At 58.6% G+C, this 14,580-nt stretch overlaps 1 protein-coding gene across 5 annotated transcripts in view; it reads left to right on the top strand.

Moving 5' to 3' along the window:
* Positions 1-11,167, top strand: part of VPS8 (VPS8 subunit of CORVET complex) — a 175,298-nt gene extending 164,131 nt beyond the window's left edge. For all 5 annotated transcript variants that reach the window (XM_056819884.1, XM_056819883.1, XM_056819882.1 and 2 more), the window contains 2 exons: positions 9,430-9,510; positions 10,667-11,167. In XM_056819884.1, coding sequence (XP_056675862.1) covers positions 9,430-9,510; positions 10,667-10,819 — 234 coding nt within the window. In that variant the 3' untranslated portion in view covers positions 10,820-11,167. The remainder of the gene's footprint in view (positions 1-9,429; positions 9,511-10,666) is intronic.
* Positions 11,168-14,580: the final 3,413 nt, after the last annotated feature.

The following is a 14,580-nucleotide window of genomic DNA, read 5'->3' as shown; positions in this document are numbered from 1 at the left end:
GAGAGAGGAGGGTGCTTCTGGCTTGGCCTTCCCTCCCGCCTGAGGAGGAGCTCCCCAGTGAGAGCTGGCCAGCTGCGGGTTGCAAGCAGGGGCCTGCTGCCCGATTCCTGTGACCCCCTCCGACCCTGGCTGCTTGGGGCGGGGGGGGGGACGGGCAGCTGCACAGGCCCCTCCGGCTCAAGATGAATCAGAGACGAGCCTTGAGGCTCCCGGGAAGGGCGGCTTCCGCACGGGAGGCACCGCCTTTTCTTGGACGCGCCCCTTCTCGGGATGCTCGGTCCGAAGGGAGACTCCTGCCCTGTCACCGGCAAGCTTGAGCTGGCTCGCAGCGGGTGAGGCCAGCGGGCGCTCCAGCTCCTGCTGGAGCACCAGTTGTGAAAAGAGGAGTGGAGCCGTCGTTTCCAACAGGGGAAGCACAGAATGAAGGCCTCTTCTTTGAGGCTGCCGCGTGCAAGGCTGGGACCCAGGAGTTGGAGTTTAAAGGAGCTGGCTTTAAGTCAAATGGTCGGTGGATTGATAGCCAGGCCTGCAAATGGGAGGTGCTGGGTTCAAATCAGGATTTAGGTGTTTCCTAGCTATGTGACCCTGGCCAAGTCACTTACCCCTCATTGCTTAGCCTTTATCACTTTTCTGCCTTGGAACCAGTGATTAATGGGTATTAATTCCAAGACAGAAGATATTCAGTCAGGCAAATGGTCCCAGAATGGCATGAGCTGCCCTTCTAGGTAATGAGCCTCCTGTCCTTGAAGATATGCAAACAGAAACTAAATGACTGCTTGTCATACAGGGAGATGAAGGGAGGGAGGGAAGGAAGGAAGGAAGGAAGGAAGGAAGGAAGGAAGGAAGGAAGGAAGGAAGGAAGGAAGGAAGGAAGGAAGGAAGGAAGGAAGGAAAGGAGGGAGGGATGGAGAGAGGGAGGGAAGGAGAGAGGGAAGGAAGGAAGGAAGGAAGGAAAGGAGGGAGGGATGGAGAGAGGAAGGGAAGGAGAGAGGGAAGGAAGGAAGGAAGGAAGGAAGGAAGGAAGGAAGGAAGGAAGGAAGGAAGGAAGGAAGGAAGGAAGGAAGGAAGGAAGGAGGGAAGGAGGGAAGGAAGGAAGGAAGGAAGGAAGGAAGGAAGGAAGGAAGGAAGGAAGGAAGGAAGGAAGGAAGGAAGGAAGGAAGGAAGGAAGGAAGGAGGGAAGGAGGGAAGGAGGGAGGGAGAATGAGCATTTATAGAGCACCTAGTACATATTAGGCACGGCGCAAAGGACTTTACAAATACAACCCCATTTGAGATTTGAGTGAGCGTTCAGACCAGCTCTGAGAGCTCCCAAGATCCTCTGGAAAATGACTGCGATACAGGATGTGGGGGTGGAGTGTGGCCAGCACTGCGTGGCTGCTTCTCCCCTGGCCTCAGTGCCTCGACGCTGAATTCAGGATGTCGGGAGGAGCTCTGTCCCCTCCACCCTGGGCCGATGTTGGACGCCCCCCTTCCGCGATGGGCCCTGGGCACAGTCCCCTGACGGAAGCGTAGCTTCTCTGAACTGAAGAGTGAATGGAAGGTCGGTGGTGCGGGACCTCCTGATGGCGCACTAGCAGTTCTTCTCATCTGGGATTGGGCTCTCGTCTCCCGGCTTGACGTATTTGGCCCTCGGAGGCATCCAGCACATCTAGCTGTAGGAGCTGAAGAGACTGGTGACGGCACCGGGCAGAAATGGGCTCTCTTCTCCCATGTAGAGGGTAGCTGCTCCGCCTGGATGCTCTGGCTCTTGTGCGGGAGGTCACGCGGGTCTTGGTCTTCTCCTGGGCTGGGGGCTGGAGCTCGGTTGGCCTGAGGCTCCGTTATTCCGTAAGGCGGCCTTGGGACCACCCTGAGACCCGCCAGCCTCGTGGGCTGCTGCAGACCGGCCGAGGGGAGAAAGCCCAGGCGAGCCCCGTGGGGGCTCTGGCTGATGGAGCTCTTGGCCGCAGATGGGCTGTTTTTACCTTCCAGCAGGGGGGGGATAGACAAAGCGACTAAAGCCCATTATCCGGCCTGGCACTGTCGAGTGGGCGACGGCTGACATCGGATTGTGTTGAGCGTCCCGTGGCAGGTGGAGCTGCTCCGGCCGGGCAAGCCGGCAGGAGCCCAGCTGGCTGCCTGTCTCGCGCTCTCGTCTGGCCCCTTATTTCAGGCTCCGTCTTTGGGGAAGCGGCCGTAGTCCAATGCCGTGACCTTCCTTGGCCTCGATCGTGTCCCTCCGGTGAACCTCACCGACCGCTGCGCTCCCGTTCATGGTGTTTCTCCCAGCGGCAGGCAGGAGGCCCCGCTCACGCTGCTCGCTTGGCGTCCCTCAGAGCGACACCTGGTAGAAATCCAGACTGCCATCTGCCCCCTCTGAGCCAGTCCGGGCACTTGGCTCTCTTCATTCATGTAACGAGCCGTTACCCCGCCCTTCCTGGGTGCCCCTGCCTGCTACTTCCCCACCGCGTAACTGGAACGATTCCAGAACTAGCTCTAGCCCTGGACGGGACCTCACGAGCCAGCCAGGCTACCCCCATCACTTTACAAACGAGGAAACTGATCTCTAAGAAGGTTAAGGATGCGCTCGTTGTTGGCTGTCAGAATCAGAACTTGAATCCATGACTGGGGAGATATTTTAGCCTCAAGAAGACACAGGACCAGACAGGCCAGCCGTCCTCGTTCTCCAAAGACTCCCAGGTGGAAGGGGAGAGGGCACACATAGGAGCAACGAGGAGGCCTCACAGAACAGCCGATACAGGAGAAAAGGCTTCTCCAGGCCCCAGTTGGGGAGGGACGTGCCCTGGTCAGAAGGACCACTTTCCGGGAGAGTTAGGCTGGCCCTGGAGGCCCCTCCGATTCAGGAGGCAGTCGGCCCCGAGGACAGGGAGGCCTCCCCTCCCTAGCACCGTCTCGGAGGACCTCTGCATGGCTGGGAGGGAGGGGCTTCCTGTCGTGCCTCCGAAACCCAGCAGACAGCCGGCTTTGCTTTCTTTACAGCATGCAGGGCCTGGACCTTGGCAGGGTCCTCTACGGTCCCCTCGAAGGCCTCTTCCTCCATCACACTCCTGGAAAGGGTTAAGCTAAAAGGGCTTCCCCGAAATGGTCTCGGCCTTCCTGACAGCAGTGGGCGAGCACCGCGCCTCAAAGGGACCTTCTCTGGCGCTTCACCGACCACATCCCCGATGGAACAATCAAGGCCCAGAACCTGTGCGGGCTCCGTGGAGGCCGCATCCACCAGGAGAAAGGCTTGACATGTCCTTCCTGGGTGGGTAACAGTTGGATGATCAGTGCCGAGCCTTAGCCACACCTGCCGGGCAGCGGCCTTGTTTCCCAGGGCCAGCCCTGGACTGGCACGAGGAAGGCCGCTCCGCCGTGGGAGCCTCGCTGACTGTGGGCCGTGGCGCCCCTCGTGTTCGTGGCCTGGATCTTTGGCTCATCCCGCCTTCCTGGGGTGGACGTCGACGTTCACCTGCAGCCTCAGAGCGAGGCGACCACTCGGTGCAGGTCAGGGGCTTGACCTCGGGGCCCCTTCCCGCCGCTGCACGCTGCTGCTCCCCCCTTCGGCACCGTACTCAAGGAGGCCATGAAGGTCCCAGGAGGATGTGGGGGGGCCGGACCCCCACTTACTCTGACGCGGGCCGGGCGTTTTCCGTCTGGCCTTCATTGTTCTCCTTGTGGTTTCCTGCACTATCCCAGCATCCAGCTGCCTCCCGCCTGGAGTGGGGGCAGGGAGGCCACAGCATCGATTATTCCTTGGTCTGTGGGTCAAGCTGAGGCAGGCAGGCTGGGCCGACATGACCGGATTTTCCCAGCTAGACACCCGATGAGACGACAGACCACGGAGCAGTGTTCCTCTGGAAACGGAGGCTGCCCCGCGCGATTCTGAGCGTTCAGATGAAACGCCCCCCTCCCTCCCTCCCTCCCTCCCTCCCCCCCTCCCTCCCCCCTCCCCCCTCCCTCAGCACAATAAAATTAACTTGATATCCTTCATCCCGTGAGTTGTCCAAGCCGGGACGCCCCTCACGTGAACCGGGGCAGGCCCGACGCTGCTGAGCACCCTCTCGGTGCAGCTTGGGGGCGGGACCTTATTTGCAAAGAGTGACCCGGATCTGCTCTCGGGCAGGCCACATAGAAAGTGCTTCTCCAGAGATGCCGGCTCTCGTTATTGTGACTGTGCTGTGCCCTCCTCTGCTGCAGACCAAAGAGAGCTCGGGGCCAGTATCGGAAACCAGCTTCAGAACAGCAACAAGGAGCGGCTGGGTGGCTCAGTGGGTGGAGAGCCAGGCCTGGCGATGGGAGGTCCTGGGTTCCAATCTGGCCTCCGAGGCTTCCTAGCTGTGCGGCTCTGCGCAAGTCACTTAACGTCAGTTGCCTGCTTTTCTGCCTTGGAATATCCATAGGGAATCCCCTGCAGTGTGGATGGAGTGGTGCTCCTCGGCGAAGCCCCCTTTCGTGTCCCTCAGCCCCTTGGGCAGGCACAGCCTCCCCCAGGAGCTGTCTTAGAGCCCCATGAACTTCAGAGCCTGGCCCAGCAGTCAGTTCACTGAGCCTCCCTTCCTCCTTCCGGCAGCCAAGGCTCTCCCTCAGTCAGCCTCAGAGCCTCCTCTTCCGGGGCGGAAGGAGAGGCAGCCGCGTCTGCCGAGTCCCCTTCTTCCTAGTCCCCCTGGCAGAGCGGCACTTCCAGCCTCAAAGGGCCGTCAGCCATTTCTCTGGCAAGCGTGGGCGGGTGCACGAGGGTGATGGTGACCTTCCGCCCCTCGGTAGACCGTTTTTGAGAGATCCCAAGCCTGAAAGTCTCATCCCCAAACTCATCCAGCCTCCTGCCAGGGCCACGCCCGGGTGCGATGCAAAGAGGTCAGGGCTGAGAATCGCGGCTCCGTGCTGCCCTGCCCTGGGCAGCTGGCCCAACGAGGCAACGGGCCATTGCTGTTGGGTGCCAGGAGCCGGGCTGCGCTCTGTTTCCTAGTCTGCAGAGAGGAGGCTGGAGTCGTGGGCTCTGACGGCCCTCCTGGCTCGTGATCTGTGAACCTGGGGTCCCCCCAGGCCACAGGGAGGCACCCCCATCTTTTTGTTGGACGGCAGAGTCCCCACGAACCCCACGCAGAGCCCTTGAACGCCCTGATTCTCAGCCTTCAGGCGCCACAAGGCCACCCGTGTATTGTTTCATGACTGAAATGGCCAGTGTGCGGATTCTTGAGGCGGGCAGCCCCATGTCCCTGACTTGGCGTGACCCACTCGGTATGGGAATACACAGGAAAAGACAGTGCCAGAGAAGATGACTTCTAGAAATGGGCCACCCAAACACAGCCTTTTGGGCCCAGCCTCACCCACGCACACAACCCAGAAACCCCAGCATCCAGGGCTGGCCGGTCGGCTTCCCGGAAGGGGCTGGACCCAGAAAGAGAATTTGTTTTCTCTTCCTCCTGGCTGGTGTGATTACAGCTTCCACGTCCACCACATCCGCGAGGCGCTGGGCTTTGAGGGCTCAGTGCCAGCCCTCCAGCCCTCTCCCTTGGGCTCACGGAGACCATTTTCCACCAGATCTGCTCTCATGCAATGTGTGGCAAGGTCGTTTGCCCGGCTGTCGCTGTTCCTGCCCGCGTGCTCAGCTCCAGTTTAATTTTAAACTCCTATCGGTGGACTGAATTACAGAGGAAGAGAGAGCTTTGCTTGAGCAGATAGTGTCACGTGGCTCTTCCTTCCCTTCCGGTTGGGAAATTGCCTCTAATCCAACCCCAGGCTTGGGGTCTGGGGACAGTCTCTATGTATTGATTTGCCAAATGGAGATTTAGCTGGAATCCTGCCGCTTCCTGCTTCCCTGTCAGGGTATGCTTCTCATTTGGCAAATCAATTATTCCGGGCTGCGCTTGTGGACCGAATCTCCGATTTCCCTTTTTAGCCTCACGAGTCACCATGGTCAGGGTGCGAGGGGGTTGCCCTCATTTGTTCCCCTTTTTACGATGTAATCCATGATTAGCTTTTAATTACAATAATACCTTGTTCAGAATTTGATTCCCTTCTATTTTCTCATAGTTTCCTTCCAGCATCCCTTGGAAATAAGATGAGATAGGTGCTATTTCCCTTTTAGAGCTGGCCCGCTGAAGTCGCGACCAGCCTGTAGAGCAATCTCTGGATCTTTGACCCCTTCTTCTTCTTCATCATCGTCATCCTCATTCTTTTATTATTATTGTTACTACTGACAAGTGCCCGGCAGCAGGCATTTTAAGATACAAAGAACAGGGAAGAGGATGGTGAGAAAATGGGACTTTATGCTGTTTTCTTTTTTATTTATTTTTTAAAAAAATCTATAGGGTGGCTCATTGGATAGAGAGCCCAACCTGGAGGTTGGGAGGTCCTGGGTTCAAATCTGGCCTCAGATACTTCCTAACTGTGTGACCTTGGGCAAGTCAGTTAACTCTCATGCCTAGCCCTTCGTGCTCTTCTGCCCTGCAACCAATATACGGTACTGATTGTAAGATGGAAGATAGGGGTGCATATATATACAGACACACACACACAGAGTAGTAGCAAAGTTGCTTCTTTATACCGCCTTGCACTACTAGTGTGAATTAAAAAACTGTTTTATTAATGCCCCTTGTCCCATCTCTGTCTACTAACCCGCCTCATTCTGCTCCAAGTAAAAACCCTCCCCTATAGTGGATATGTAGAGTCCAGCAAAGCGGCCCTTCTTCAGCCCCTGCCGGGAAGAGGCATCTCCTCCTGGCTCCGAGCTTTGCGGCATCGTCAGCCCCTCAGTGAGGGTGTGCCTGGCCGGTAGGCTCTGGGGACTTTCCTCTTGCCCTGTTGCCATTATTGTTGTCGTGGCCGTGGCCACGGGGTCCGTCTTCCCTGGTTCTTGCTCATCTCACCTTTGCATAGCTCTGTATCCGTCCTGTCTGATGATGCCGCGAAGTTCCCCGCGGGCCGCTGGTCATCGGACGAGAAGCGGCTCGTAGCCTTCCCGTCCGCCCCGTGGGCTCTCAGGGTCCTTGCTGGGGTTACTCCGTAGACTCTGCCAGAGGGATGGATCTGCAGCTCTTCCACTCTGCCCTCAACCAAGCCAAGCAGCCAGGCAGCGGCCTTGGGGCCCGGGTGTCTGCCGCACACCTGCCAGCCCCCGGGGGCACCTACACTGAAGGCAGCCGTTAGTTAGGCGCTGGGGCTGCTGTTTCAAAGGCACTTGCTCTCAGACACACTCACTCTTCTGTGGGTTCGCTTTTAAGAAACCAAAAGGCTCCCAGCTACCAGTTAGGTACCTTCTCTTTGCTCAGTTGTGATAAGCAGGCTCTCCTACACGCTGGCTCCTTTGGCTTTTTGTCCCCCCAAGCCCCGGCTGCCCTGGGTCTTTGGTGGCTCCTGGCCCTACCTTCTGCTCCACGGCTCTGCAGACCTCAGACGTTAAAAAGAGCAGCGTGAGATGCCAGCTCCGAATGCCAGCTGCCCCCAGCCAACTGGAGGCTCCACGTCGCCTCCTTTCCTCTGGAGCTACAGCCTCCCCATTTCGCTCCCTTTTGTAGACTCTGGAAGGTTCTCAGAGGCCTCTGGCCCACTCCAGACCACTCCCTGGCCTCTGCTGAAAGACCTCTAGTGCCCAGGGTGCCCACCGCTGTTGAAGCCGGCCCTCTGGGGCCCTCTGATGGCTGGAAGACAGTTGCCCTCCCCTTCCCCACCCCCAAATCTTCCTTTCTTCCATCTCAAAGCCCAGGTTCCCTCTCTGGCAGAGGATCTGTCTTCTCACCATCCTGGCCGCATTGCACCGTGAGCTACAGCTTCTCTTTGCGCTTCCTAAATGTGGCACCGACCACTGAGCCCAGAGAGCTCATGTCGGCCCTTCTTGTCCTGGACACCACCCCGTGCTCGCTGCCAGGGAGAGAAAGAAAGACCAGCAAAGTCCCTGTCCTCAAGGAGGGTTGCACTGGATGACTTCCAAGTCCCCTCTAAGCCGAAACTCTGCCACCGTCGTTCGCTGCCCTTTCTCCGGGCTGTCAGCGGCCCTCTGAAGTCCCCACATCCGTTTTGGATTTTTGTTTTTCACTACCAACTGTTGTTTAGCCCTGGGCTGCCCCAGTTCTGTGCGGAGGGGAGGAGGTTTCAACCCGGGAGGCCTTGATGTTCATTCCTGTTCATCTGGCCCTGAGTGCATCCCCATCAAGGCCTTTAGAATCCTGCCTCACTTATCCAGGGATTAGCTGTCCCTCCCAGCATCTTGTCATCTGTCAGTTAGTTCAGCTTGCTGTCTGTGCCATCTATTCTGTGGCTCTGAGCTGCAGAGAGAAAGAGAAAAGGAGGAGGAAGAAAGATGGGGAGGAGAGGAGCCAACAGAGAGAGAGAGAGAGGGAGAGAGAGAGGGGGAGAGAAAGAGAGAGAGAGAGAGAGAGAGAGAGAGAGAGAGAGAGAGAGAGAGAGAGGGAGGGAGAGGGAGAGGGAGAGGGAGAGGGAGAGAGAGAGAGAAGAGGGGGAGAGAGAGAGAGAGAGAGAGAGAGAGAGAGAGAGAGAGAGAGAGAGAGAGAGAGAGAGGGAGGGAGAGGGAGGGAGAGGGAGAGAGAGAGAGTGAGAGGGAGAGAGAGAGAGAAGAGGGGGAGAGAGAGAGAGAGAGAGAGAGAGGGAGGGAGAGACAGGCAGACAGATAGACAGACAGCGATAGAGAGAGAGAGAGAGGAAGAGAGAGAGAGAGAGAGAGAGAGAGAGGGAGGGAGAGACAGGCAGACAGATAGACAGACAGAGATAGAGAGAGAGAGAGGGAGAGGGAGAGAGAGGGAGAGAGAGAGAGAGAGAGAAGAGGGGGAGAGAGAGAAGGAGAGGGAGGGAGAGAGAGACAGAGACAGAGAGAGACAGAGAGGGAGGGAGAGAGACAGACAGAGAGAGAGGAGAGGGGGAGAGAGAAGGAGAGAGACACACAGAGAGACACAGAGAGACACACACAGAAACAGACAGACAGACAGACAGACACAGAAACAGAGAGAGACAGAGACAGAGGAGAGAGAAGAGGGCTTAAAAGGGCGGGCTCAGCCCGGGAGCAGGTCTCTGGGGCCCACGTGCTGCGTCCCCCATTGAGGTCTTGATGTACTTGTGGACCCCTCAGTTTCCCCCGGTACGTGTTCAGCTCCTTGAGGGCAAAGACTTGAATGTTGGCCCTGAGTCGCGCCAAACAGGGATGACGATCCTTGGCCCGCCTGGAGGGCAGGAAATGAGAGGGGATGCCGTGGGGGCAACGTGGCAGGACTCTGAGGGGACTTCTCGGCCTGCAGTTGTCCGGATGCCCGTCTGCCTCATCCGGGCTTCCTCCGGGGAGTCAGCCGGCCCCGTGGGGAGCGGTGGGCGGGCACCGGCCGCTCCAGCAGGCCTGAGCCCAGACCCTTCCTTCGCGCAGCCCCCAGAAGGGAAGGAGGGAGCCCTGGGGGCGAACAGGGGAGTCACCTAATGCTTGTGTCCCCTTTGGATCCTCAGACCCCGTCCGAGCCCGGCCTGGACCCCCAGCAAATGCAAGCCTTTGACCACCTCTGCCGCCTCTACCGGGGAACCTCCAGGGTAACGAGCCGATTCCTTTTCTGCTTCTCTCTGATTTCCGCCCTTCTGCGGGACCCCTGGAGCTCTGTCTCCGGCCCCTTCCCAGCCCAGACGGCGCCACAGCAAAGCCTGCTGGGACAACCTCCCGGCTTCCCGGCCGGCTCTGCCTCTCACTGGTGACACCGTGTGGGCCTCCGCCTGGCCAGCGGACTCTGCTGGTGGAAAGGAAGCCCAGACGCACGCCCCGGCCGCTAACTGCGTGGCCTCGGCCCAGTCACCCTCCTCTGCCAACGGAGGGAATTAGATGGCCAGCCCTAAACCTGACATCTCTTGGGGGGGCCGGGGCGGGGGGGGGGGGGGCTTCCTGGACCCTGAGCTTGGCCAGGCTTAGCAGGGGACACGAACTGCCTCTGCGGAAGAGCAGCAAGGGCAGGGCACCGGAGGGTAAATAACTACTGAGGAAGTGTAGAAGTTGGATTTGAACCCAGGACCCCCCATCTCTGGGCCTGACTTTTTATCCAAAGAGCCGTGGAGCTTCCTCCTGACTGCTTCCCTCTTGAGCAGCCCTACATTGAGCTCTCCCTGGGGGAGACCCCGGCCAGGGCAGCATTAGAGAAAGGCCGACTATGCGGACCTGAGAGGGTTAAAGCAGTCCTGGCCAGGGGGCCGAGGGGGGAGGGAACGGCCTCCATGCCGGAAGGTGCCTCCTGCTTTAAGTCTCTGATCCTGCTTCCTGTGATCCCCTCTCTGAGGTCAGCCGGGAGGAAAGGCCAAAGCTGGCGACCTCCTCCTCATCCCTAAAGATGGCAAGCCCTGTGGCAGGCGACCCCCCCCAACCCCCCCCCCCCCGCCCTCTGGCCCCCCAGCCCCCCCCTCTGGCCCCCCAGCCCCCCCTGGCCCCCCAGCCCTCCCCCTGCCCTCTGGTCCCCCAGCCCCCCCCCCAACCTCCCTTGTGTCTTTGTACCATTACTGGTGGGAAGTTCCACAAACCAGTGTTTGAGGCTGGGCCAGGGGAGAAGGCCGGCCCCGGCCCACCCTCCTCCCCGAGAGCTGGATCCGAATCCTGCATGTGGGGCCTTCGGGCGCGCCCTGATTCCCCAGTGCTCCCCGCGGGGACCGTGCGGCTCTGGGGGGCTCCAGGCAGCCCGTCTGATGTTGTCTTTTGGCTGTCTTGCAGCTGGCGCTCCTCACGGAGCTCTCTCAGACGCAGAGCGGCGACAGCCACCGGCTCCTGGGCCTCTCCCAGAGCAGCCCCGCCCTGGACAGCGTCTTCCAGAACGAGAACTTCCAGCTGCACCTGAACCCCCCTCCCCTGACCGCCGAGGACTGACCCCTTCCTGGCCCGGGAGGAGGCCCCCCTGAGGAGCCCACGGCCTCCGCGGAGACTGCGGGGCCGTCTGTCCCCGCCGGCTTCTCCCTCTCTGCATTCTTGGGGGCCTCTGCCCAGAGGGGCCCCGGGGAGGCCCCCAAGTCCCCAGGAAGGTCTCCTGCCCTGCGGCCAGGGTGGAGCATGTGGGTGTCCCCAGGGCTGCTCCGACCCGCATGGGGGGCACAGCTGGGTCCAAGAGGGCCGAGAGTAATGAGGGGAGCGGCTGGTGCAGCCCCACAAGGCGAGGGCCCCCCGTGAGTCTGCCCTGCTTTGACCCAGTCACAATAAAGGCCCCTTGAATTCTCTGCAGCCCGGCTCTTGGTGTGGGACGCCGGAGAGGGCCCCAGGAAGTGGGCCGGAGGAAGCCGGGTTCAGCCACAGGGAGAGCCCCTCCCCCACGGCAGGAGCCCCCCCCCCATCACCCCTGGACGAGGCAGCCGCTGTGAGCTCCCAATGTATCAGAGAGGGTGGGGGATGGGGCGGGAGATGCCGACTCACATCCCACCCTGCCTGGGCCAGTTTTGCCCCCCACCCCCACCCCCTGGCCCCAGAGGCTCCCTTTCGGCACAACAGGAGCCCGATTCCTTCCCCCCAGGGGCCGATGTGGCGGGCTGCAGCCACGTCATCAGTATAGAGCAGCTACTGAAAGGAGATGTTGCCGCGGCGGCGACGGGGTGCCATCCTGAGCTTCCCGAGGCCACCATCGCAGGAATGCGAGCACGACCCCCGACAGGCCGGGTGGGAGCCCTGGTGGCAAACGAGCGGGAAGGTGAGAGCCGCACAGGATGAGGGAGCCCCAGACCCAGGGCGGCAGCATCAAAGATGGCCACTGGGGAGGCTGGCCAGGCTTTCAGGGAATGTCCAAGAAGGCCCATTTTCCCAGCGATGGCGGGACGTGAGGGCCCCCCGAGTAGAGACCCTCCTCAAGATACCAATATGGCGCTCGAGGGGCGGCGCCCTTTCCTGGCGAGAGAGGCCCGGCCCGGCGCTGACTCAAGCGAGTCTCCTTTCGGCCTCTGGAGGTCTCTATCCCCAACACGCTCAGGCTTTCTCCCAGCTTTCTCCCCGCAAACCCCCCGTTTTTTTCTTCACGGCACCTCCTAACGGGGACAGAGCCATGCACGGGGGAGGGCTAGTGAATTAAAGTGTGAAAACTGGTGTTTGTGGCAGTCGTCGCACGTTGCCACTTTACAGGGTTAGAGCTAAGATCATGAGAGCCGGACGGTGCCTTGGAGGCCTCCGGGCCGACCCCCTCATCCAAGGCCCAGAGAGCTTACGAGACTGACCCGCAGTCACACAGCTGTTAAGTGCCAGAGGCACGATCCAAACCCAAGTCCTCTGACCCTCTACCTGCTCTGCCGGGGTGTCCAACATTCCAGCCCAGGCCCCACGCAGCCCACCACACTCCCGGGGCCGCCGAACCAGCGCCAGGGCCGTTGGGAAAGAGTTAGAGTTGTCCGAAATACAATCCCGGCTAGCAAACATTCGCTGGTGGTGTTCTCAGTCACCGTGTGGCCAGCAGGGACCCATTTCTATCGGAGCTCAATGCTGCCTGGCTCTGGAACGGTGAGAGGAGGGCCCGACGGCCCCTGCGCCCAGCCAGCCGTCTCGGGTGCTTGTTTTAGTTGGACAGACCAGGGCTGAGTGAGGGTGCTCCCCCGGGAGCAGAGCATGATGGTCACCTGTCCTGGCTCCCCTGGGAGCAGGCAGCCCAGGCTGTTACAGGCCACAGGGCAGCACCCAGACCTCATCGTCCTGGCCGTCGAGGGCCTTCCTACTGACAGGAGGGGACAATAAAGGGCTGCGATCAAACGCCCCTATTTGGTGGTAGCTCCTGGCATGGAGGGTGCCCTACTTTCCTCCCCCACCTCTGGCATTGCAGGATGGCCTCAGACGGCTGTGGGTGCTCCACAGGGGGACGGCCTCACGGGGTTCTCATTGTGTGTGTCCCTGAGGTCCCGTGGGGCAACCCTGCAGAATGATCCAGTGCCGGGCCTCGCCGTCCCTTCTGCCCATCCCCAAAAGATTCTGTTTTCTCTAGGCCCCGTCGCTCACTGTTCTGTGGTAATCGGAGTCACTCCTCCCCCACGCTGCCCTGGGTTCCATCTCCCACACTGCAGAGGCAGAGCTCATAAATGAGTTCTAATAGATTATTTAGCAAAGCCCTCCATGTTTGAAACAAGGCCTGCTGGGGTTCCCAGGACCTGCCCTGACCACGGCTTTCAGGCTCCTCGCCTAGGTGTGGTGGCAAAGGTGGGTAATGATGGATGGGACACAGCTTTCGTATTCAACCCACAGCACAGGTTTCACAGGATAAACTGCTCCACCTTGGCTGAGGCTTGGCTTTATTTTATACCCTCATGGTCACATAGCTACTTGGCACACAGTTTCATTTTCAACATACATGTGTAATGTAAGAAAGAGATCCAGGGGGTTACAATGAGAAGCCAAGCTGAAGGAGAAATCAGCTGGACAGCAGTGGAGGAGGGGTAGAGAGAAGCTCCAACTGTCAAGGGTCTTCCAGCCTGGGAGATGGAGGAGGAAAGAAGGTTTTCCTGGAAGCTGAGAAAGAGCCCATCAGTTTGGGACCTGTTATCCCTTCTGAGACCCAAAAATACCTCCACTAGGACTCTTCAAGAACAACTACCTGAATTCTAAAGGGGGTTTTGGATTTGATCTCATGCTGGCCAGAGCTATCCCAATCTCTCCCTGAGATTTCCCTCTCTCCATGACCTGTTCCTAGACTCCTGAATTAAAAGCTAGTTAGTTGAGGAAAGGGATCAACCAGCAGCTGGCCGGAGGAGGGTTCAAAGCACTCAGCCTTGAACCCTGAGAACTTGGGGGGCCAGCCTGCCAAAGGGGACCAGTGTTAGGGTTTCCTACTCCCCACTTTCCTTGCCTGACACCCCTACCTCTTCTTCCCCGTGTGAATCCAAATAAATTGTTTACTACTTTAGAATTAGGTCTGGCTGGTTTCTGATGCTAGGAAAGGGGACAGAAGATTTGGGGAGAATCACCTCTCCCCAAAAGGGGAAAGTTAACTCAGGATCCCAGGGATCCAAACTGCCTAACCCAAGGAACAACATCTCTCCTTGAAAGTGGGATGACCCCAGGTTTCCAAAGGGAAGTGACAGTGGGTGTCCTCTATCTCCCAGAACTATTCTCTGAGGAGACATTCCCTCTGTCAGGGGGACAGGACTTGGCTACCTCTCTCCCAGAAAAAGAGAAGGGAAGAAGAATCTTCTCTCTCTCTCTCTCCCCATTTCCCTCTCAATCCTTCACTCTCAGATCCTTCTATTACACATGTTTCCATAGATCCTAACAACAGACGTGAAGCCTAAGGAGATAGTCAACAAAACACTGTTGCTAAGTGCAAGGTCAGAGGGTAGAATCAACACAGTTCAGTTTTAGGTTGGGGAATTCTGAGCACAGTTGCCAGAAGTTTTATGCTTAGAAAAGAGGGTCCTATCTAAGTGGGTACATAAGAATCCTTAGGTTTAATTTTGTGAGTAAAATCTCTTGGCAATATTCTGGGGGGACAGAGTGGGATATCTGTATTAACCCTGTAATCATGTTGCTCTCGTCTATTTTTCCTGGGGCTAAGTAAGAATAATAATCATAGCAATTCCAATAATAAGGGCATGTTAATAAAGAAAGTCACTCAGGGGGTCTGAGTGAGTGTTTCCATCCTTCCTGGGGGCTGCTTTGCAAACCCTGTGACC

The sequence above is a fragment of the Monodelphis domestica genome, chromosome 2, assembly GCF_027887165.1.
Source record: "Monodelphis domestica isolate mMonDom1 chromosome 2, mMonDom1.pri, whole genome shotgun sequence".
Classification (NCBI taxonomy): domain Eukaryota; kingdom Metazoa; phylum Chordata; class Mammalia; order Didelphimorphia; family Didelphidae; genus Monodelphis; species Monodelphis domestica.
Note: the sequence above shows the minus strand (reverse complement) of the source record. Positions and strands in the feature narration are given on the sequence as shown.